The 24572-nt window shown below is 41.4% G+C and overlaps 1 protein-coding gene across 3 annotated transcripts in view; it reads right to left on the reverse strand.

The window, feature by feature from the left end:
• Positions 1-728: 728 nt before the first annotated feature.
• The window catches only part of LOC137377001 (tryptophan 5-hydroxylase 1), a 38904-nt gene continuing 15060 nt past the window's right edge, over positions 729-24572 (reverse strand). For all 3 annotated transcript variants that reach the window (XM_068046102.1, XM_068046100.1, XM_068046101.1), the window contains 8 exons: positions 23170-23270; positions 20604-20671; positions 14846-15042; positions 12695-12830; positions 6901-7027; positions 6703-6798; positions 5947-6080; positions 729-4683 (listed from right to left, as the gene is read on the reverse strand). In XM_068046102.1, coding sequence (XP_067902203.1) covers positions 4509-4683; positions 5947-6080; positions 6703-6798; positions 6901-7027; positions 12695-12830; positions 14846-15042; positions 20604-20671; positions 23170-23270 — 1034 coding nt within the window. In that variant the 3' untranslated portion in view covers positions 729-4508. The remainder of the gene's footprint in view (positions 4684-5946; positions 6081-6702; positions 6799-6900; positions 7028-12694; positions 12831-14845; positions 15043-20603; positions 20672-23169; positions 23271-24572) is intronic.

The following is a 24572-nucleotide window of genomic DNA, read 5'->3' on the forward strand; positions in this document are numbered from 1 at the left end:
AGCATTTTTCCAGCAGCAGCCAATTAACAGGCCCCCACTGGGACCACTATTCGATTGAGGACAGCAGCCAGCCTCCTAGAGCTGCCACCCCAATCAGAGGTTTGGCAGTCTCAGCAGGACCAAACAGTGACCACTGCTGAGATCACAGGACGAGGAAGAGGACTCCTCCATGTAAGTTTCTTTCAGCAAGCTGGGGCTAGATAGGCTGGACCAGCAATTGGGGGAGTTATATTACAGCATCAGCACCTCAGCTGCGGGGGTGGCCATTGCCACCGGGGGGCCCTTCCGTGGGCATGCAGTGGCCATTAAGGAGGGCCTCACCCCCAGGAACCCTCTGGGAGGCCATCAGGGTTTATCTGGTAGTTTCCCCACCTGGTGGCAGGCCATCTCGATACAGGCAAAATGCTAGCAGGTGAGGGAGATAGCCCTTAATTGGGCACTTAAGTGGCTCAAATGGCCACCACGCCTCTGAGGTTCCCTCCCACTACTGGTAATATGGGATAGCAACAGGAAGATGTTGGGCTCCCCTCCCAATGCCTTCCCCCGCCATATCACCAGCCCTCCTGCTTCCCAGCCCGTCGCCATAGGACTGGGAAAATTCAGTCCACAGTGTTAAATACACCAATAAAAATAGAGATAGACAAAAACAAACAGCAAGAGTGAGAGGTTAATGGGTGGATGTGAGAGAAGGGCATGGAAGACATTAAGATATAGCGATTCAACCATAATTAATGAATAAAATTAAGATGCATTTAATGAATAGAATCTGTGTGCACAACATACACATCACCTACCCTGAAAAATGGAACTAAAACTCCATTACACCACCAACTGAGAGTTTGACTCAACATTGCACACAGCAGTCTGATTGGGTAAAGCTGTCCTTTATTAGTGAAGTCCAAGCGCATTGGGCAAGTAATTTGGCACAAGGAGGACAAGCACATTTAAAATACTAGAATCTAGCAAGAATTATACAATTGAACACTGTGCCCACGTGAAGTGCAACCTAATTTGTTATTTATAGGCTATTAATGGCCATTTACATACACTGAAAGGAATGGTCTCTTTCTGCACAATCCCAGTTTCATTTCAAAATGTACAATTAGTCACAAATTCTAAGCATGGGGCTAGATTAAAACAGTGATACTCATTTGCATAATATAAAAGCAAAATTCTGCGGATGCTGGAAATCTGAAATAAAAACAAGAAACGCTGGAAATACTCAACAGGTCGGCAGCATCTGTGGAGAGAGAAGTAGAGTTAACGTTTCAGGTCAGTGACCCTTCTTCAGATACTCATTTGCAGCCTGCTTCCCTTTCGTCTGAGTCTTCATTCAAAGGCCTTCACAATTGTGAACATTAGCCAGGTTGGCATTCATTGCTAGTCTCTTCCCGTCTTTTGCTGTTCAATTACTATAGCCCCAGCTTCCATCCAGCAAGCAATGGGCCCTAGTACAACTGAACTCTTAGTCTGGTGTTGTTTCCCTTCCACTAGGGATGTCCTCAACCTCCACTTGGCAACTTCTCACAGTGGGATGACTGAAATCAAGAAATCAGTGTCTGAGAGTCACAGGCCCAGGTTCATCACTGTGTCGTCATGAATCCCATCATTATGTGGTGCAGCACTCTATGGCCCTCAAGCACTGGGTGGGATTGAGATCCTTGACAAAAAGTTGATGGGTAACACTGGACTAAAACACTCTCACACAGAACTGATCTACCAGTTAGAAAACACATTACTTACTCTTTGGTCATCAACAATAACAAAATGTAGGACTAAGCACACATTTGATTCTTTAGGAATTTAAATGAAATTGGTGTTGTTCACAGATTGAGACTTTCATTATCTCCTTCCCTGGAGGAGCTGACAGCTACATCACTCCAGTACCTCATCCAAGAGACCACTCTCCATGTGTGAGTTTAGACAGTGAATGTTAACAGGACTTTCGAATTGGAGGGGGAGCATCACAGCCAACCCTGTTGTTGTTGTTCAATCTGTCTTCAAACAACAGATATGCCCTTTCTGGCTGGAGTCACTGGACAGCAATCAAAAGCTGGAACTTATCCCACTTTTCCCCCTACATATAACATCAGCTAACACTCAGACCCATCTTCTATTTGCATATGGAAACTTAAAAGTGAAGAGATTGTCGCCTTGAGGTATTTTGCAGTCCCTCAATGTGATGGGCAGGAGCTGAAAGCTTCAGTTACTTAAAAAAATGATTCTCTAAGCAAAAGTACCACTGGTGACTCTGAATACGTACACATATACAGCAATCGATATGCAAATACTACTGCGGGCAGTCACACAGCAAATCTTCAGTGACAACTATTGCAAAACAGTAGGATTTCAGTTAATGTTCTAGCGCTAGTCAGGAATTCACAACATTAACCTGCAAAACTCAGTGAGCACAGATAGTGCGTACCTTCATACCAGAGAGCACAGCAGTATGCACTGCCTTGCCAGGGAGTATAGCCAGTGTGTACTGTCACAATATGGTACATGGTCAGTATGCACTGTGCATAACCACAAGTGACCTAGCATATCAGATAACATGCAGACTCTCCATGGTGTGATATTTATGTCTGAAGTCAGTTGCTGGATTATATTTTGCTCCTTCAACCTTCAGCAGATATTCCTCCAAATGTAAAGTACTGTAAGATCAATGTCATAAGAACATAAAGAGACATACATGTCCATCAAAGCTCATCCTTCCAATATTCTGTTTCCCAGCTCAGTATCCACTGCCTCTTTCATAGAATACCTCTATAGTCTATATCCTAGATATCCCACTCCACCAGCTCCCTGCACGACCACTACTATGAGTGGAATTTCTCAACAGTAGTATCATTGGACGTATGACATGCCTACCCCATTATGGGTAGACATATTATAATTACATACAAATGGCAGTTATGTCAAGAGACATTTCCCTCATTTGTTCCCAGCAGCACTCGACAGCAGGAACACCTGCTCATTCCTGGAATCCAACATTGCTGTGGGCAGCTAGCAGGAGATTAAAAACTGAAAGGGCTGCAAAGCCTTTGCAATCAAACACCCGCTACAGCAATCTCCAGACTCTCAACAGGTACATTACCTGGTCATGGCCAGGGAGCCTAATTAAAAAATGGGAATGACCCTGACCCCAGAGAATTCTCCAGGCATGTCCTGTAACAGTCAAAGCTCCCACCCAGTTGATGACACATTTGATTCTGCAAAAGTGGAAAATCCAAGTTTATGAATCTTCTGGAAGATTATCCCAAATAAATCTTTTCATGGAGGAGTCCCTTTTGGTATCTTCTTCACTAATTTATACTCCTGTTCTCTGGCTCTCCTAGCCTGCCTTATTTTGAAATAATAATCAGATTTAACTCATCCAATCCATTTAATATTTTATTTATTTCAACGAAGACTACCCATCACAGCAGCATGCCCAAACATTAGCAGCACAGTGGCGCAGTGGCTCGCACCACAGCCTTATAGCTCCAGTGACCTGGGCTTGATTCTGGGTACTGCCTGTGCGGAGTTTGCAAGTTCTCCCTGTGACCGTGTGGGTTTCTGCCAGGTGCTCTGGTTTCCTCCCACAGCCAAAGACTTGCAGGTTGATAGGTAAATCAGCCATTATAAATTGCCCCTAGTATAGGTAGGGGAATTGAGGGAAGGTGGGGATATGGTAGGAATATGGGATTCATGTAGGATTAGTATAAATGGGTAGTTGATGGTTGGCACAGACCCGGTGAGCCAAAGGGCCTGTTTCAGTGTTGTATTTCTAAATAAATAAATTAGGCAAGCAATTAAATGACAGATGTTAATTCAGAATTCAATTTCTTAGAGTTGCAGGCATGAAGGTTTCTTTTTGTAACCGGCAATGGGCTAAACTGTTCATTTCTGTTCATGGAACTTTCAATAAGTCAGCAATGTTCCTCAGGATTTCTGTTACATTCACTAAGGTAACCTTTTTATCTACACTTTTTTAAATCACAGGCAATGAAAAGTTGAAGAATGTGCTGCCCATCCACTTTTTTTTTTAAATTGCGAAAGGCTCTGTACAATGCTCTTTCGGGTCCAACAGGGTCCATAATGGAAACTATCCGTCTGGTTTTTGTGAATTTAACTGGTAGGAAATGTAAAAGAACCTGACAGACCTGGCTCCAACACCTACAAATATCTGAAATAACAAGGCCTAGATGGCTGATTCAGTATTGGTGCTGTGACGGACCCAGAGATTTCTTAATATGACAACTTGAACAGGAAGTGGTATTAATGGATTTGTGCTGAATACTGAGGTGACAGTACATGGATAACATGCTCGCTGTCCCAATGCAGGTTGTTGTTTCTAAACCAGAGCAAGCTTTCACAATTTGCACTTTTTGCAGGTTAATGTTTTGTATGTAAATTGGTCAGGATGTTATCTAATCATTCCAAAAGGAGTAACAATCAGGTTTGGAACTGCAACGGTGGGTGGGGGCAGGGGGTTGGTGGGGGGGTGGGCGAGTGGTGTGGGAAGCTCAGATGCCAAATTGCTTGTTTATCCTGCTGAGAGCATCTGAAATAACATCGAGCTCCTGGCGAAGTTCCTTTACGACATTTGTGATGCTCTTGGTGTCCTTCAGAACTTCCACACTCTGTGTGTATGGGTTGTATCTCACACTGAATGAGCGTTTGATGGTCTTTGCAAATTCCCTTGAAAAACAAAATTGATAAATTCAGGTTAAAGAGATTTCTATGTCAGTATATCAATCGGCCTCGTCTTAAGCTAGACTGACCAGAAGATCCCAGGTTCCAATCCTCATCTGTGTTAAGCTAGCTGATCTCAGCTGGGGGAGCAATTTGGCTACAGTGCCCCTGGGTTGAAAAAGAAAAAGTAGCCCAGGGTTCCCACTCCTGGTTACTGTCCTTTAACTTGTTCTCGTAAATGCACCTGGTTATCAGATGAACTATATCAGGTCAACTAAGTTGTGATGCACTTCCTGGTCAAAATAGCTTCTATGGTCAATGTCCACAGGCTAAGACATAAAGGGCGGCCACTTCAGCAAGGTACCAGAGAGCTTACAAGAGCCATCACCTTCTGGAGAAGTGGACAGAAAAAGGGAAAAGCATTTTCTTGGCCTATAACTAACATACACATGTGTATATTCCTGCATGGGTCATTGGATAGTGATCAGGAGCAGCAACCATGGTTAATTTCCCTTCCACACAGTTTTGCCAATTATAGAGTCTTTCCCGACTCTGAGCTGAGATCAGATCAGTCAAAGGTCAAACCAGAGACCTTCCTGGTATTCAGGGCTCAACCAGGTAACCCTCAGTGGAGCCTTCCACATGTGTTGGCAGCAGTTGCGCCACTTCAACAAGTCTATACAGGTTTATTGCTCTCATAAAGTGAGTCCAGTTCAACAAGGTGGTAAGAGAATGAGCTGACTAGATATTTAAAGATTTCCTGGCACAGACAGGGTTGCTTATCTAATGTTTAAGCTTTTTTAATGAATTTTGTAGTCAAGGTAAGGGATGGCAGTGGTGAAGAATAGAGAACTTGGCATTTTGGGCATCCATTGTCAACTTATAGAACAGTTTGATGTAGATGAAAGTTCCCTTTACTCCACTCAACAATGTGCCTTAGCCTCAACCTCATATAAAAGCACCCAACTTCAGCAATATGATATTTTTCCATTTTGCACAACAACCATTCTACTTTCTAATTAAGATGCCAATTTAGTGCCAATTAATGTTGAATTAGAGGGATTTTAGCATGGTGTGCCAAGCTGATAGGAACTAAATTGACACTGCTCCAACTCATTTCATTTGGATCCTTACAGCAGGCAGACAACAATTTTTATTGCAACAGCCTGAGGTGAATTTAAATCCAGATCCCGGGGTTAAAAGTTCAGTGTCTAATTCATTATTAAGTCCCCAACCCACCCTATACTCCTACCCAGTCCTCCTGCTTACCTCATCTTCTCTTTTGCATCTTCAAAACTTTCTGAAACAAAATAGACATCTTGGAATGTGGTGATGAGACACTCCTGCTTGCATGTGACTTTTGGGTCAAAAGGCTTCACCTTGGCATTTCCTGAGAGTGAGTACTACAACATGACAGGAAGAACAGGTTAGTGTTCCTCAAAAATAAGACTTGCAACTACAGTCCTTCTGTTTAGTAGAAACACAGATGAATGAAAAAGACCCAAAATGCAGGACACTACCTAGGTTGCAAGGAGTAGGAGAGAATGTGAGGTAAATCGAGAAGCAGTACCTTGTTGATGCCTGTGGATGTTAAGAGAGGGAAGACCAAGGGAGGTGAAGAGTTTTAGAGTTTTGTGGACCTAGGAAATAATACTTTGCAGTAGGAGATGGTGCAAAGAATCATCAATGTCAACATAGTAAGGAAGGAGGAAGAACCTGGGAGATGTATTTGGAGCCTAGGAGGAACAAGAGAAGAGCAATGCCCATTGGGGCCATGATAAAATAGAAAAAGACAAGAACAGTTGCAATGGTGAGTGTGAGGTTGGAGGTAGGGGAAGGTCAGAGATGAGAGAAGGTTCAGACGACAGTATCCTCATACTTCAAATAATTCCATATACAACATTGTACAAAGGAAAGCAGTGAAGAGGGAATGGGTAATCACTTAGAGGTTTATGTCACATTGAAATGTTAATTATGAAGATCCACTGCACTCTCAGGTCCTGGTCTACTCAGAGTAATACTAACCTTCAGTTCACTAACAGAAGACAGCAGACCAGCTCCATAGACTCTGAGTTGGCCATCCTGCTTACACAGACCGAATTCCACAGTAAAAAAGTAGCACTGTAAAATTAATCAACAGTGAACAGTCATAATCCAAATGCAATCAACCCCTTATACCATATAGTTGCAGCTTCAAATTTATTCTCAACTTAATAAACTTACTGTGGCTAGCTTCTGAACTGCTTCATCAGATGCTCCCAGAGAAGCCAAGCCAATCTCCTGAGAAAATTGAGCAAAACTCGGTTCAGCCAGAAGAGGAACATGACCCATCAGCTCATGACATGTGTCGCTGTAAAGGAAATACAAAAGAATTAATCTTACTGATGGAAAAAATTGCTATAAATTACTGGGATTTGATATAGTTTATGCAGGCGATGAGCAAAACATCAAACTGTAAAAGAAAAAATTAAGATGCAGTTAAAAGATTTAATTTGAAATTCAACGTTGAAATAAGTGAAATAAATTTGAATATCACTGTACGTTGGAATTATAACATTACAAGGAGAAGTTCACAAAAATGTAGGTTCATGTAGGAAGCTGTTGGATTAATGCTGTGGGGTTTTTTGTTGAGGTTGTAGGTTTGTGATATGGGGACAGTTGGTAAGACTATTTGCTTGTATAATATGGTGTGTCTGTGTGGCTGTAGGTTTGTGTTATGGATAGGTCTGTCAGGTTTGTGTAATCAGATTGCTCAGGTTCATCTCTATAGTCATCTAATCATTTCATAGACAAAATATATGATAAATGTGAATATCAAGTTTCTTTTCAGATGATTTTCTGATTCTCACATCCTTATCCATATTTTGTTTGTAAAATACTTCCAGACTGAATATCTTGTGATAAGATATTAATGGAGAAAAATTCTATCCTCCACCCTACTCCTTATCCTATACCCCCCACCCACTGCCCCCCACCCCCCAACCCATTGTACCTCTTTATCTTTGTCTACTTCCTATCCTGAATAATACCTGCCCTAGAGGGTAGAGTAGCATAGTCGTTATGTTACTGGCCTAGCAGTCTAGAGATGTAGAGTAATTATCCAGAGGTATAAGTACAAATCCCACCACATCAATAGAGAAACGTAAATTCAGTTAAACAAAATCATGAATTAAAAAGCTAGTAATGGTTACAAACTCTTCTAATTCATTAATGTCCTTTAGGGAAGGAAATCTGCCATCCTTACATGGTCTGGACTACATGTGACTCCAGATCCACATCTGACTTTTAACTGCTCTCTGAAATGGCTGAGCAAGCCATTCAGTTGTATCAAACAGCTCTGAAAAAGTCTAATAGTAAGATCGGACAGGTATCCGGCATCACCATAGGCACCAGATGCAGCAAAGGCTCACCCTGTCCAGTTGACCCTACTAGTCCTCTGCACTAGCATCTCAGGACTTGTGTCAAAATTGGGAGAGCTGTCGCATGGACTAGTAAAGCATCAGCCTGACGTGGTCATACTCGTAGAATCATTAGCAACCAATGTCCCAGATTCCTCAATCACCATCTCTGGGTATATCCTGTCCCACCAGCAGGACAGACCCACCAGAGGTGGTGGCACAGTAGTGTTGCAGTGTTTTGAAATTACAATTGCATTATTCATTTCGTATTCTAGAGGCTGCTATAAAACACACATGCTATCAAAGAGAAAGTGAAACTAAGACAGAAGAATAAAAAAAGAAGCTTTTGTGTTCAGCTGCTGCAGTCTTTGTCTCTCTGTCTTTGCCTCATATCTTATACTAAAGCTCAGCTAAACCTCACTCTAGTTCCCAGGACATCACAGTATACAATCAGGAGGGAGTGGGCCTGGAAGTTCTTACCATTAACTCTGGACCCCATGATGTCTCATGAAATCAGGTCAAACATGGGCAAGGAAACCTCCTGATGACCAGCTACCTCCCTCTCCCCACTGGTGAATTAGTCCTCCTCCATGATGAACACCATTTAGAAGAAGCACTGAGGGAAGGAAGGGCACAGAATGGACTCTGGGTGGAGGACTTCAATGCCAATCACCCTGATTGGCTGTTGGCACCACGATTGACCAAGCTGGCTAAGTCATGAATAGGTATAGGATTGGGCCTGTGGCAGTTAGTGAGAAAACCAACACATGGAAAAAAAACAACTTGAACTTGTCCTCCTTAATTTACTTGTCGCAGATGCATCTGTCCATGACAGTATTGGTAGGAGTGACCACCATGCAGTCCTGTCTTCACACTCAGGCCACCCTCCATCATGTTGTATGGCACTATCACCGTGCTAAATTGGATTGAATCGGAACAGATCTAGCAACTCAAAACTGAGCATCTATGAGGCACTATGGGCCATCAGCAGCAACAAAATTGTATTCTACCACAATCTGTAACCTGACATATCCCTCATTTTACCATTATCATCAAGCCAGGGGATCAACACTGTTACAATAAGGAATATATGCTAGGAAAAGCACCAGGCATACCTAAAAATGAGGTGCTAACCTGGTGAAGCTACAACACAGGACTACATGTATGCTAAACAGTGGCAGCAGTATGCTATACAGAGAGCTCAGTGATCCCATAACAAACAGGTCAGACCAAAGCTCTGCAGTCCTCCCACATCCAGTCATAAATGGTGATGAACAGCTAATGGGAGCAGCATGTTCTCTGAACATCCCATCTTCAATGATGGTGGACACCAGCACATCAGTGTAAAAGACAAGGCTAAAGTGTTTGCAACCATCTTCAGCCAGAAGCGCCGAGTGGATGATCTATCTTGGCCTCCTCGTGGGATCATCTCAGATGCCAGTCTTCAGCCAATTCAAATCACTCCATGTGATGTCAAGGAACAGCTTAGCATGTTGGACAGAACAAAGGCTACGTGCCCTGATAACATCCTGGCTGTAGTGCTGAAGGCTTGTGCTCCAGAACTAGCCCTGCCCCTAGCCAAGCTGTTCCAGTACAGCTACAAAGAAAAAAGTTGTCCAGGTATGACTTATCCACAAAAACAAGACAAATCTAGTCCAACCAATTACTGCCCCAACAGTCAACTCACAATCAGCAAAGTGATGGAAGTTATCATTGACAGTGCTATCAAGTGGCACTTAGTCACCGATGCTCAATTTGAGTTCCACCAGGACCACTCATCACCTGACCTCATTATTACCTTGGTCCAAACATGGACAAAAGAGCTTAATTCCAGAGGTGAGGTGAGAGTGACTGCCCTTGACTTCAATGCGGCATTTGACTGTGTGGCATCAAGGAGCCCTAATAAAATTGAAGTCATTGGGAATCAGGGGGAAAACTCTCCACTGGTTGGGGTCATACCTAGCACAAAGGAAGATGGTTGTGGTTGTTGGAGTCCAATCATCTCAGTCCCAGGACATCACTGCAGGAGCTTCTCAGGGTAGTGTCCTAGGCCCAACCATCTTCAGCTGCTTCATCAATGACCTCCCTCCAAAATAAGTTTAGAAATGAGGATGTTTGCTGATGATTGCACAATGTTCAGTTCCATTCACCACTCCTCAGAGAATGAAACAGTCCGTGTCCATATGCAGCAAGACCTGGACAACATCCAGACTTGGGCTGTGGCAAGTAACATTCGTGCCACACAAGTGTCAGGCAATAGCCATCTCAAACAAGAGAGAATCTAACATCTCCCCTTGATGTCCAATGGCATCACCATTACTGAATCCCCCACTATCAACAATCTGGGGTTTACCATTAACCAGAAACTGAACTGGACCAGCTACAGAAATACTATCGCTACAAGAGCAGGTCGGAGGCTAGGAATTCTGCAGCAAATAACTCACCTCCTGTCTCGCCAATGCCTGTCCACCATCTACAAGGCACAAGTCAAGAGTGTAATGGAATACTCTCCACTTGCCTCAATGGGTGCAGCTTCAGCAACACTCAAGTAGATTGACTCCTTCCAGGACAAAGCAGCCCACTTGATTGGCACCCCATCCACCACCTTCAACATTCATTCCCTTCACACCGACGCACAGTGGCAGCAGTGTGTACCATCTACAAGATGCACGGCAGCAACTCATCAAGGTTCTTTCCAAACCTGTGACCTCTACCACCTAGAAGGACAAGAACAGCAGTTGCATGGGAACACCACCATCTGCAAGATCCCTCCAAGCCACACACCATCCTGACTTGGAGCTATATCACCGTTCCTTCACTGTCGCTGGGCCAAAATCCTAGAACTCCCTTCCTAACAGCACTGTGGGTGTACCTACCTCACATGGACTGCAGCGGTTCAAGAAAGCAGCTCACCACCACCTTCTCAAGGGCAATTAGGGATGAGCAATAAATGCTGGCCTGGCCAGCGACGCCAATACCCCATGAAAGAATTTAAAAAGTCAGGTTGGATATTCTGTGACAAGTAGCTCACCTCCTGACTCCCCAGAGTCATTTCACCATCTACAAGGCATAAGTCAAGACTGTGATGGAATAGTCCCCACTGGCCTCGATGAGCTCAGCTCCAACAACACTCAAGAAGCACAACACCATTCAGAACAAAGTAGCCCACAAAACCACGACCTTAAATATTTACTCCCTCCACCAACAGCACTCCGTAGCGGCAGTGTGTACCATCTACAAGATGCACTACAGCAACTTGCCAAGACTTCTTCAACAGCACCTTCTAAACCCATAATCTCTGCCACCTAGAAGGAAAAGGACAGCAGGCACATGGGAACACCATCACCTGCACGTTTCCCTTCAAGTTACACAGCATCCTAACTTAGAAATATGTTGTCATTCCTTCACTGTCACTGGGTTGAAATCCTGGAACTCCCTACCTAACAGCATGGTGGGCGTACCTTCACACCACACAGACTATAGCGATTCAGTAAGTGGCTCACCACCACCTTCTCAAGGGGAATTAGGAATGGACAATAAATCCTGGCCTTGCCAGAGATGCCCAAAACCCATGAAGATGTAAAAAAGCCCTGTGCCAAGCCCAATGCATCCATTCCTATAGTGCCATTTGTCCTACCCTATATCCGATTACACATCCTATCCTCAACCCTGTCCTGCAAACTGCCCTACACTCTACCAGGAATCTTATCCTCTATTCTACCCAACATTCAATCTTATAACTTGGCCAAAAACCTATGATACTTCCTGCCCTTCACCCTACTCTCTCTGTTACCTCAACTCCTACCCTTGTCCTAAACCCTATACTGCATTTTGAAACCAACTTCATTTTACAAATATGATGTCATTAAGAGTATATAGTCCTGAGAAAAATGGTTCAAAAGTGACAATAGAGCTAGTCCACTAACCTTGCAGCATTTAAAATCAATATTTGACATAAGTATTTAATTCTGTTTACGCAAAGTATGTTATCAACAGAATAAATGAAGAGCATCGGAATACAGTTTTTATATTAACAGTTCCAACATTGATGAATTAATTATCAGGTTGCCCACTGTTATTTGCATATTAATTATATGGAGGTGGTAACCATTAACTGGTGATTCACTTGAGCCCCTATAAATAGGCACAGACTGAAACTCTGTTGGATTAGGAGGTGTATGTTTGTAACGTTCAACTCTAAATAAATATAAAAGTGTGTAAAGATTGGGTCCAGTTCTATTCTTCATCAATTGGCATTCTGGAATAGAACACCCACTTGAATTTTAAAAGAAGTTCCTCCTCACCCTATGTTACATATCCTCAATTAATACTGGTAATGAAAAGCAGAGACAGCTGTCACTCAGACTTCCTCATAATACATGCATCTAAATATTAGGATTCATTGTTAAATCTTGGTAGAGATACTAAGACTCCCTCTATTTTTAGCAGTCCAAACATTTCCAATGTACTCGAAGTAACTGTGATTGCTCTGACTTTTACTAAATTAAATGAATATATAGCTCTTTTTAAGCCATATTATGCATTCTTGTCTTGCTGCCCTCCTTTGTCTTCCCCACTATTCAGTGTCACATCCAGGCTACAGCCAGTGAAAGACTCACGGTTCAGGGGTGTAGAGGGGGTCTGAGCTGTGCCTCACGTATTGAGTACAATGAAACACTCGAAATGCCAGGCCAGCCAGGAAATCCCGGGGAGACAGGTAACCAGCCACTGGTCGGATAGTGAACCCACTCCGCTCTAAAAAACAAAAGAAAAGTGTTACCATGGTAATAGCAATAGAAAAAGATATAACTTGAGCAATTAAATAACTTGCATGAATAGGAATTATCACAGTGTTACTCCAAGTTAACAGATCATAAGAAAATAAAGATTTTAGGCACTCAACAAGGCTATTTGGGCCAGCATGTTTGTTACTTTTCTATAGATTAACCCCCATCTAACTCCTTTAACATATTTCTCAACCCTTTTTTCCATCCAGAAATACATTCATTTGTCATTTGAACCTTTCATAATCTCCACTACAATAGCACTTCCAGGCCATTTCATTCCACAATGCATTTAAAAAAATACATCCAACTTACTGTTTCACACCTAAGTTCCTTGTGTGTCTAACATTTGAACCTTAGCAATGTGAACAATTTGCTTGGAACAAATTTGTTAACTTTATTCATAATTTTAAAAACTTAAGAATATAAAGTTTAGAATGAGAAAAGATCAAGTCCACTCTGCCATTCTGTTTGTCATGGCAACTCCTTTATCCCTTTTATCACTTTTACTCTCAATTCTCTCTCCTTTCTCCATTTCTCATAATACCCTTACTTCCCATAAGCAAGTAACTTTCTCGCCCTTTAGACACATCAGTTGATTCTACACCAATGATTTCCTGGGTTGCACACACCATATTCTCATAACCTGTGTGTGAAAAACGTTTCCTTGTATTTGCTGATATCTGGTACAATCTTGACAATGTTAACCAGATTCGCGCAATGTTTTTCCTATAAACTACTAGATACATGGAATTCCCAGGGAAAGTAATTAATTTAAGTCTAATTGATGCCTTGTTAGAGAATATAATCCAAATTTATGCATCATGTACTCAGCTAAATCCTTTCATTCCAACTATTGGCCTGCTGATTTAGTGCTGGACTCCCTCCAGAGATAATGTATGCTTCCTAAATTGGGGTCTGACTAGTGCTCTTTATAACTGCTTACTTTGATAGTTTACAAGGGGGATTTTCTGATCCTGGTGCTCAGGTGTTGGAAAAAGTGCACACCCACAGTACACACGTCAAAACTTCGAGAGTTAGCTTAGCTACCTATATTATGAGAGGTCCTGGCAAGGAGTGTGCTCAGAATGGAAGTGCAGAAATAGTAGTTCATGCCTTAGAAACCTACTGGAATTTTTTTAAGGAGTTTACTTAAACATTGGTTGGAAAAAGGTTTCACTAACAGGGACAGTTTTTATTGTTACAAGTTTCACAGAATGCAGACAAAGTAAGGTGAGCTGTATTATTAAGGTCATCAACCTGAAATGTTAACTCTGTTTCTCTTTCCACAGGTGCTGCCTGACCTGCCAAGTATTTCCAACATTTTCTGTTTTTATTCCAGATTTCTAGCATCTGCAGTATTTTGCTTTTGTATTAGTGTGTTATTAATGTTACTTTACTTGTCCACTTATGGTTTGTAAATTAAACCAGTTCACTGATTTATATTTGGCCTTGTCTCACTAAGTGTTAATCAGTATGTCTTTTGGAAGAATGGAAACAGGCACCTGGCATTACTACATCCAGTTCATATAACTAGAAGCCCCAGGTCACATCAAAAGACTAAGTACTGAGCAGTTAAGGTAATCTCCTATTTGTAAGGAATGCTGAATCTAAGAAAACATCTAATGCAGACTTCAAGTTGTAACAGTGACATTTAGAACCAAACCAGGGAGTGAGAAACTCATTGCAGGAAATCAGAGAGATTGCAATTCACATCCCCAAACCATGGAGTATATGATTTAAGACAACAAACATCACAGCTGCATATCACAGAGAGCGTGACACAAGGTACCAAACTAAGAGAGTGTGATTCACAGCATGCAAGGGTAGAAAATGTGGAAGACAGAATTGAGGGTAATACCATTTCCTTGTATGATTATGATCCATTGCTGATATTACCAATTATACAATGAAGCTGCAGTTTTCTCATGAAAAAGTAGAAGAGGAGAAATATTCTCCCACAGTATCATGGTTTCTGTGACTCACCCTTTAGGAACCTGGAGACATCCTCCAACTGAGGGATATTGTCCTCCCTGTAGCCACAATACTTTGTCAGCAGAGGCAGATTCTTCAAATATTCTCGGCAGGCATGGGTCGGGTACAGCTTGGTCAACTCTCGGAAAACAGTGCCCCAGGTCTTCACTTCTTCCTCTGTAAATTCTACCCGTGGAATGGGGTCACCACTGCAGAGACAGGTCACACTTAATCCTGGATAATCTCAATCCATCCCAACCCTTATTGCCCTACCGCTAGCTCGACCATGCAATAACTTCATGATTTTTAGTGGAAATGGTTGTGCTCAAAGTGAGGGTTATTTAGCCCTGGGGAAAGGAAATGCTTTTCAATTTATGCTTGCAGTGTCAGCATTAACAGTTCCTAGGTCAGGTGTTAGGTACAAAGTAAAGCAACCTCTGGTCTTTTCTCAGCTTGAAATGCAGTATCTGTAGCCTAGCTAATTCTGATTGCCAAATTAATGCCAGTTAGTAGAAAATTAAGGGCAGTTTTGTGCTGCGGGATCATGCCAACTCAGAATTGGATTGATACGGTCCCAAATTCATTTTATGCAGGACCTTTGCCATCAATAAATAGAGAGGGCACTTTTAAATTATTAGTCTGATTGGATATGAACCGATGTCAAAACCCTTCTGTGGTAACTTAATTTTACAATACACAGAAGAATAAGACAAGTCCTTACAACTCAGGTAAGTTATAATTGTTAGGTTCACCTCAAACATTTAGCAGGGGTATCTATCCAAACAGGACTAGTAAAGTTTAATCTGATTACAAGAATAAGGGCCCGATTTTCCTCCATGATCCTACCTAAAATTGAGCAGGATAGCAACAGCAAATTGGCATAGGGTAAATAAGATTAGAGAGTTAAATGCGTGGCTCAAAGACTGGTGTGGGAAAAATAGGTTTGAATTCATGGGGCACAGGCACCAGTATTGGGGAAAGTGGGAGCTGTACCGTTGGGACGATCTTCACCTGAACCGTGCTGAGACTGGTGTTCTGGCGAGTCGTATAACTAGGGTAGTAGTGAGGGCTTTAAACTAAATAGTAGGTGGGAGGGATCAAGTGATGGGAGATGTGGTAAATTAAAGGGAAAGGACAAGGCAATAGTACAAGGTAGCAACTTGGGCAATGATAACCAGAGTGCGACAGGATTGGACAGAGAGTACAAACTTAAGAATGCACCAACAAAGACGGCCAGAATTCGCAAAAAGTAGTAAAAAGACAGAATTAAAGGCTCTGTATTTGAATGCACGTAGCATTCATAACAAAATGAATGAATTGACAGCTCAAATAGAAATAAATAGGTATGACCTTATAGCCATTACAGTGACGTGGCTGCAAGGTGACCAAGGCTCGGACCTGAATATTCAAGGGTACTTGACATTTTGGAAGGACAGGAAGCTAGGAAAAGGTGATGGGGTATCTCAGTTAATTAAGGATGACAATAGTACATTAGTGAGAGATGACTTTAGTTCTAAAGATAAACATGTAGAATCAGTTTGAGTGGAGATAAGAAATAGCAAAGGTAAGAAGTCACTAGTCAGAGTTGTTTATAGGTCCCCCAACAGTAACTGCACTGTAGGACAGAGTATACAGGAAAAAATAATGGGGGCTTGTAAGAAATGTACTGCAATAATCATGAGTGATTTTTATCCACATATAGATTGGACAAATCAGATTGGCAAAGGTAGCTTGGAAGATGAGTTCATTGGGTGTTTTCAGGACAATTTCTTAGAGCAACACATTCTAGAGCCAACCAGAGAGCAGGCTATTCTAGACCTGGCAATGCGCAATGAGACAGGATTAATTAATGATGTCAAAATGAAGGAGCCTCCAGGTAGCAGTGATCATAATATGATTAAATTTCACATTCAGTTGAGGGTGAGAAGAGTCGGTCTAAGACTAGTGTTTTAAATTTAAATAAAGGCAAATTACAAGGGTATGAAAACAGAGGTGGCTAAAGTGAACTGGGAAAGTAGGTTAAAGGTTAGGACAGTAGAGATGCAGTGACATACATTTAGGGAGCTATTTCATAACACTCAGCAAAGATACATTCCAGTGAGAAAGAAAGACTATAGGAGAAGGATGCACCATCCGTAGCTAACTAAGAAAGTTAAAGGTAGCATCAAATTGAACGAAAAAGCATACAATTCTCTGAAGATTAGTGGTAGGTCAGAGGATTGGACAGAATTTAAAAACCTGCAAAGAATGGCTAAAAAAAGGAGGGAGAAATTAGAGTATGAGAGAAAGCTAGCTAGAAATATAAAAACAAAATAGTAAGAGTGTCTACAAGTATTTAAATAGGAAAAGAATAATTAAAGTGAGCATTGGTCCCTCAGAGACTAGGGAATTAACAACGGGAAATAAGAAAATGGCAGAAGTGTTGAATACATATCTTGTGTCTGTCTTCACTGTAGAAGACAAAAGTAACATCCCAAAAATACTTGTAAATCATGAGGTGAAAGGGAGGGAGGAACTTAAAACAATTACAATCACCAGGGAAAGAGTACAGAGAAAACTATTAGAACTAAAGGCTGACAAGTCCCCAGGACCTGATGGCCTGCATCCAAGGGTCTTAAAAGAAGTGGTTGCTGAGATAGTGGATGAATTGGTTGCAATTTTCCAAAATTTCCTAGCTTCTGGAAAGGTGCCATCAGATTGGAAAATAATGAATGTAATATTTCTCTATTCAAAAAAGGAGGGGGACAGAAAACAGGGAACTACAGGCCAGTTAGCCTGATATCTGTCATAGGAAAAATGCTAGAATCTATTATTAAGGAGGTTATAGCAAGGCACTTAGAAAATCTTAATGCAATCAGGCAGCTCAACATGGTTTTGTGAAGGGGAAATTGTGTTTAACTAATTTTTTAGAGTTCTTTGAGGAAGGAACAAGTATCATGGATAAAAGGGACCCTGTAGATGTGGTGTTCTTGGGTTTCCAAAATGCATTTGATAAGGTGCCACATCAAAGGTTACGAGACAATAAAAGCTCATTGTGTAGGGAGTAACATATTAGCATGGATAGAGAATTGGTTAACTAACAGGAAGCAGATAGTAGGGATAAATGGGTCATTTTCGGGTTGGCAAGCTGTAACTAGTGGAGTGCCACATGGATCAGTGCTGGGACCTCAACTATTTACAATCGATATCAATGACTTGGATGAAGAGACTAAATGGTTACTAAATTTGCTGATGACACAAAGATAGTTTAGTTTAGTTTAATGATACAGCACTGAAACAGGCCCTTCGGCCCACCGAGTCTGTGCCGACCATCAACCACCCACTTACACTAATGCTACACTAATCTCATATTCCTACCACATCCCCACCTGTCCCTATATTTCCCTACCACCTACCTACACTAGGGGCAATTGCTAATGGCCAATTTACCCATCAACCTGCAAGTCTTTGGCATGTGGGAGGAAACCGGAGCACCCGGAGGAAACCCACGCAGACGCAGGGAGAACTTGCAAACTCCACACAGGCAGTACCCAGAATTGAAGCCGGGTCGCTGGAGCTGTGAGGCTGCGGTGCTAACCACTGCGCCGCTGTGCAGAGTAAGTTGTGAAGAGGACATAAGGAGTCTGCAAAGGGATATTGATAGGCTAAGTCAGTGAGCATAAATTTGGCAGATGGAATGTGGGAAAATGTGAACTTGTCCACTTTGGCAGGAAGGATAGAAAAGCAGTTTATTATTTAAACAGTGAGAGATTGCAGAACTCTGCAGTAGAGAGGGATCTGTGTGTCTTGGTACATGAATCAGAAAAAGTTAGTATGCAGGTATAGCAAGTGATTAGGTAGGCAAATGGAATGTTGTTGTTCATTGAAAGGGGAATCGAGTATAAAAGTAAGGACGTTTTGCCAGAGTTGTACAGGGCATTGGTGAGACCACATCTGGAGTACTATGTACAGTTTTGGCCTCCTTACTTAAAGGATTTAGTTGCATTAAAAGCAGTTCAGAGAAGGTTCACTTGACTGATTCCAGGGAAGAGGTTTTATCTTATGAGGAAAGGTTGGACAGGTTGGGCCTGCATCCATTAGAGTTTAGAAGAATGAGAGCTGATTTTATTGAAACGTATAAGATCCCGAGGGAACTTGATAGGGTGGACGCTGAGCGAATGTTTCCCCTTGTAGGAGAGACTAGAACTAGGGAACACAGTTTAAAAAGAAGGGGTCTCCCATTTAAGTCAGAGATGAGGAGAAATTTTTTCTCTCAGTGGGTCATTTGTCTGTGGAATTCTCTTCCCCAGAGAGCAGTGGCGACAGGGACACTGAACATTTTTAAGGCTGAGTTAGATAGATTCTTGATTGACAGGGGAATCAAAGGTTATAGCAGGTAGGCAGGAAAGTAGAGTTGAGGCCACAATCAGATCAGCCATGATGTTATCAAATGGCAAAGCAGGCTTGAGGGGCCGAATGGCCTACTGCTGCTCCTAATTCATATGTTCATATGTATGTTCATATGTATGAAAGCAGGAGGGTGGAGGCAGGATGGGTGGTGGAAATTTGGTGGCAGGGTGCCCAGGATTCATGCTCACATACCTGCTTCATGAATCAGATTACGAAGTTTACCACAAAGGGTTAATTTCTCTCTGAACACTCATCACCAATCATGTCCATTCACACCATTCTGACTTGGAACTATATTGTTGTTCCTTCAGTATCATTGGGTCAAAATCCTGGAACTCCGACCCAAAAAGCACTGTAAGTGTACCTGTAACACATGAACGACAGCCGTTCAAGAAGGTGGCTCACCACCATCTTCACAAGGGCAATTAGGGATGGGCAATAAATGCTGCCTTGCCAGCAACACTCACATCCCAAGAACAAATAAAAAAGTCAACTTGTAGCCACCTCAACCCTAAAAAGCCCCAATGTGTTCCAACATATTATAGAGTATGGAAAATCTCCGGGTATTTTCATAACCCAGTACCTTTCATCAAATCTATTTAAATCTGCTAAAATAGCTGTCCTTTGTCCAGTCCTGTACATCTGATGTTATCCCACACAATCTCCAAATACAAAATCCAATAGGTGGACTGGGTTAAGGGCATTGACATTTGATCTCTGCTACCCTGGTTTGAATCCAGCATAGACTGATTAGATGAAAGCTCCCTGCGCCTGTTGTCTGTCAGGGTTCTCTATAAACTAGTTTGTACAGTCTCAATCCGATTCAAAATTAGGATTGCTGCTAAATATGTGATTTCATTGAGAAAGCCACAGGGTGTCTGATTTGCAAAATGGAAAACTGTTAGCTGTTGTTTTGAGGGTATTCATTTGCTACCTAACATTGGAATAGATAAAAGGGACTTCACTCTCTATTCAAATAATGCCATACCTAACCTGATGGGATAGTGCAGATGGAACTTTACTCTGTCAACATACTTCTATAATGGATTTGTGAATGCTTGATGCTGGCATTGGGTGCCTGAAATGGAAAGTGATCCAATCCCCAACATCCCTCATGTTGAGGAGTACAAAATTTACTGAGAAAAAAAAAACAGATTAAAAATCGCTTCCCACACCTCACCTGCCACTTCCTCATCCCACCCCTAACCTGGCCTGTGGTAGCTTCTGCAGGCAGAGGATGGCAGAGTAACAGTATAAAGGTAGCATCATTAGTCACTAAAATGTAAGTTAACATTTTGATACAGTAAAAATAAAATAATTCCCCTCAGTGAATGAGAGATGGTGACGGTGTGTATTTCAGGACTGCTGTCAGCACACTTACTGTTTGTAGTCCATGGCCAGATCAGCAAAATATTTTCTCCTTTTCCGGTAGACATTGTCTTTGAATCCCTGTCGAAATCAGAACAAACAGGTTAGGAAGCAGTCAGTCATTCTCCAAGTCATTATAGCACTTAGTAGGGACAGTAATCGTGAAAACAAACTTTAAATAATAATAATACTTAAAGTGTACCAAATGCACCTCGATAAGTCAACAGGTGAAGGAAATATCAAGTACAACACTGAGCCGCTTAGACCCAGAAGATCCCATGGTCAATCCCTGCTCTGTTCTGAATTATCCAATGTTGTTCTGGGTAGTAGGGTTGCTACCATTAGCCACAGTAACCTAGTAATAAAATCAGCCCATTCTTGGTCTGTATGTAATGATAACACCCCCACCTCACCTGTCCCAAGTGGCAAGTGAGTGTCAAGTGAGGATGGATTAAGTTCAAATAATCCACAGACTGACACTTACTGTTGCAACTCAAATATGAAGGGCCCAATTTTAACTCTGTGTAATTGAGTGGATTTTGAATGAGTTACAATCTTGCCCGAAGAGTGGCCATTGGGTGAGGGGAACGAGAGCTAGTCAGGAAGAGTCATAATCCCGGGGACAGGAGAAAACAGGAGCAAAATGAAACAAAAACAAAGCAAAAGAAATGGCACATTTCAGTTCAGATGCCACCACACTGGCCCATTGGCTAAATTGTGCCACAGAATACCGAGGCATGGCAGCTCCCAACACTGTAAGCACTCAGATCGTGGTCATAATTGTGAGAAGTGTCAGCGAGGAGAGATTAGGGAACATCCCACTGAACGGGAGGGAAAATCTGTGAATAAAATCTTCCCAGTTCACTATAATATAAAGAAAGAAAGATTTGATTAATATAGCACTTTTCACAACCTCCAGAAGTCTCAAAGTGCTTTTCAGCCAATGAAGTACTTTTTGAGGTGTAGTCACTGCTATAATGTAGGAAACATGGCTCAAACCAGTGCAAAAGTTAAGGAGTTTCCTGCCCTTCCAGTTCAACTTAGTGCAATTGATTATTACAAGACATCAGCTTGGCTCATTTTCAGCATCTTCAGTTCTAATTCAGGTGGTTGAGTGTTCAAGCTACACTCCAACATTTAAACATATAGGCCTGGAGTTTGCAGTTGTAATGACGGTGAAGCTGTCAACGTTCACCATCCCTACTCTGTGAAACTGACTGCAAGTTCTGGCATCGGCACATGCACAGTTAAACGCAGAAATCCAGAAGTTGCTGTCAATGATTCCCCGATCCTCCAAAGGGTGCACTGTTGAAGTCCTCACTGGTGGAAATTAATTAGAAATCATTAATTGATGTGAACTTCCACTTTTTCACTATTATTCTAGCTGTAGAAAACCTTTAAAAAGTTATGCCTTGTTGACTGAGATGTAACAGGATTTTTAAATTGTGTCATAAGTCAGAATTAATGAACAACCTCTCCACCCCTGAAAAATGTATTTTATATTTATGGAATGTCAAATTTCTCCATTCCATGATAAAGAATTCCATAGACTTTTACAATGATAAAAATTATTTAAGTTGTTTATAATATCTCAGCTTTTACCTTAATCCCATGTGTATGTCCCAATCTTTATTGTGCTCTGTTAAATTATAAAATGTGAATGATAAAGCCAGCTTGTTAATTCCTAGTTTGCTGTCTGTGGGGATTCTTCAATGTTAGCCCGCTTGATGACCTCACTGTTGCAGGATGCCAGAGATCCCCTATAACTGGCACCAGAAGGAAATTAATGTCCAGAAAGATGAAATCCATGCTACAGAGCTTTTTAGATCTTTGTGGGCAGCCTTCTTCTAGGTCAGCCATGAGCACTGTCACTTCACCACTGACTACAAAATTTGGGCCACAATCTCACCTGACACTCTAGGAATGTATTGTATTATTGGAGGTGACCTCTTCTTTTTGAAAAGACCAGGGAGTTCTACTATGTTCTGACTATCTTTCCTCCTCAACCCAATTCCTGGTAGCTGTGGGTCCAAAGAACAATGCTGCCCTAATTTGATACAATTTGGCAATCTCAATATCCTGTTGTAGGAATAGGGGAGTGCTCTTTTTAGATGGAGGCTGAATCACCTTATCAGGTCTAGTAGAGGGAGCTTTACTCCTTAACTAAAATATTGTGATCATGAGGTGCCTGCTGCTGACACTGTTCAAAATAGAGCATTCCATTCCCAACACTGATATTCCTGAGCGTAGACATTTCCCCAAAGCTATTAGGGGGTACCTCCAGTATGCAGTGCTGCAGACTGGGATAAGGTGGACTTGTACCTACAGCGCACCATTGTACTTAGTCCTGAATGCCAGCTGTGCTTCTGTGGGAAAACACTGGGTACATAACAAGCATTGATACACCGGGGAGGGGATAGCAATATGTCAGGCAGCCATGGACACTTGGAGTTCTCAACTAAAGAATGACATAAGCACCATCATGACGATATTTTAGGAAATGTCTGCCATCAGAGTTGACGAAAATAAACAGGAGAAGGGGTGTACGCCCTCAGCAAAACAAGAAACGGATTCCATACCGGGTGATCTGCATCCAGGTCCGAGCCATACATCAGCACTCGGTTTGCACATTTATCCAGATCAGAAATCTTCTTTGGAAACCAGGGAGTAGTTTCTACATCTGTGCAAAGAGACAAATAACTAAATTACATAGCAGGGCCCTCTCCATATCATCATAAGCAAATAGATGAAGAGTGACAGCATCTCCTCACCATGCACACATATTTCAGAGAGGAGCAATATTTATACTGAGAAACAAAAGATTTCAGAAACAGGTGATGATTCTATAGCTTTTTCAGGAAGTGGCCATATTAATTTGGAAAACATAACAGGTAATATTGTACTGTTGGCAGAGAGACAGACACATATAGATTAAAATAACAGTCAGCATCCCTGCCTCAGCATCAAGAGCGCAAAATGAAAACAGCTTTGCATTTCAGTGTACAAGCACAAGGATTTAAAGCCAGCTAACTTCAAAAATTGTACAGAGTCAGATCCAAACCAAGCCAAGCCCAATAATATTTCATATCTGTATAAAGACAGCCACAGAGATTTTATATATCATATCCCATATCTCCCGACAACATGAATACAACTTATATCGCACATCTGTATCAAAACACAAATAGGCAACAAGAAGAATTCTACTCTGGACAGAGAAAGGTCCTGTAATAACAGGCAGAAAATAATCTATATTTATACACAGAAAACAACACAGATTACAGATGGATAACATTCCACATTAATATTGAAAAACAGCCTTATTATAAAGGGCTAATATTCTATATTTATATAGAGACAGTGACATATAATAGATGAGTAATATTCTACATTTATAAAGAGGAAGGCACAGATGTTACAATGGAGCAATATTCAATATTTATTAAGGATAGAGATTACAAATGGATAATATTCAATTTTTATATTGAGAAGCAGGCTTAGAGAGGTAATATTCTATATTTAAATAGAGACAGACACATATTACAGACAGGTAATATTCCATATTTATATAAATGCATATTACAGATGAGTAATATTCAATATTTATAGGGAGAAAAAGTATTGAGGTGCAATCCATATTTATAAAGAGAAAGGCACTTATTACTGATGAGCAATAGTCCATATGTATAAAGTAAAAGGCGCATATTATAGATGAATAATATTCCTCACGTATAAAAAGAGAAAGGCACATATTACAGATAGATAATAGTCCAATTCTTAGGCACAGGTACAGATAGAATTGAGTAATATTCTATATTTATATAGAGACATGCACTGACATTACAGGTAAGTAATATTCATATTTATACAAAGAAAGGCACATATTATAGAGGGGTAACAGTCCACATTTATAAAGAGAAAGGCACTGCGATTACAGAGGAGTAATATTCCATTGTTTTATAGAGATAGGCACATATATTAC

This window comes from Heterodontus francisci, chromosome 14 (assembly GCF_036365525.1).
Source record: "Heterodontus francisci isolate sHetFra1 chromosome 14, sHetFra1.hap1, whole genome shotgun sequence".
Lineage (NCBI taxonomy): Eukaryota > Metazoa > Chordata > Chondrichthyes > Heterodontiformes > Heterodontidae > Heterodontus > Heterodontus francisci.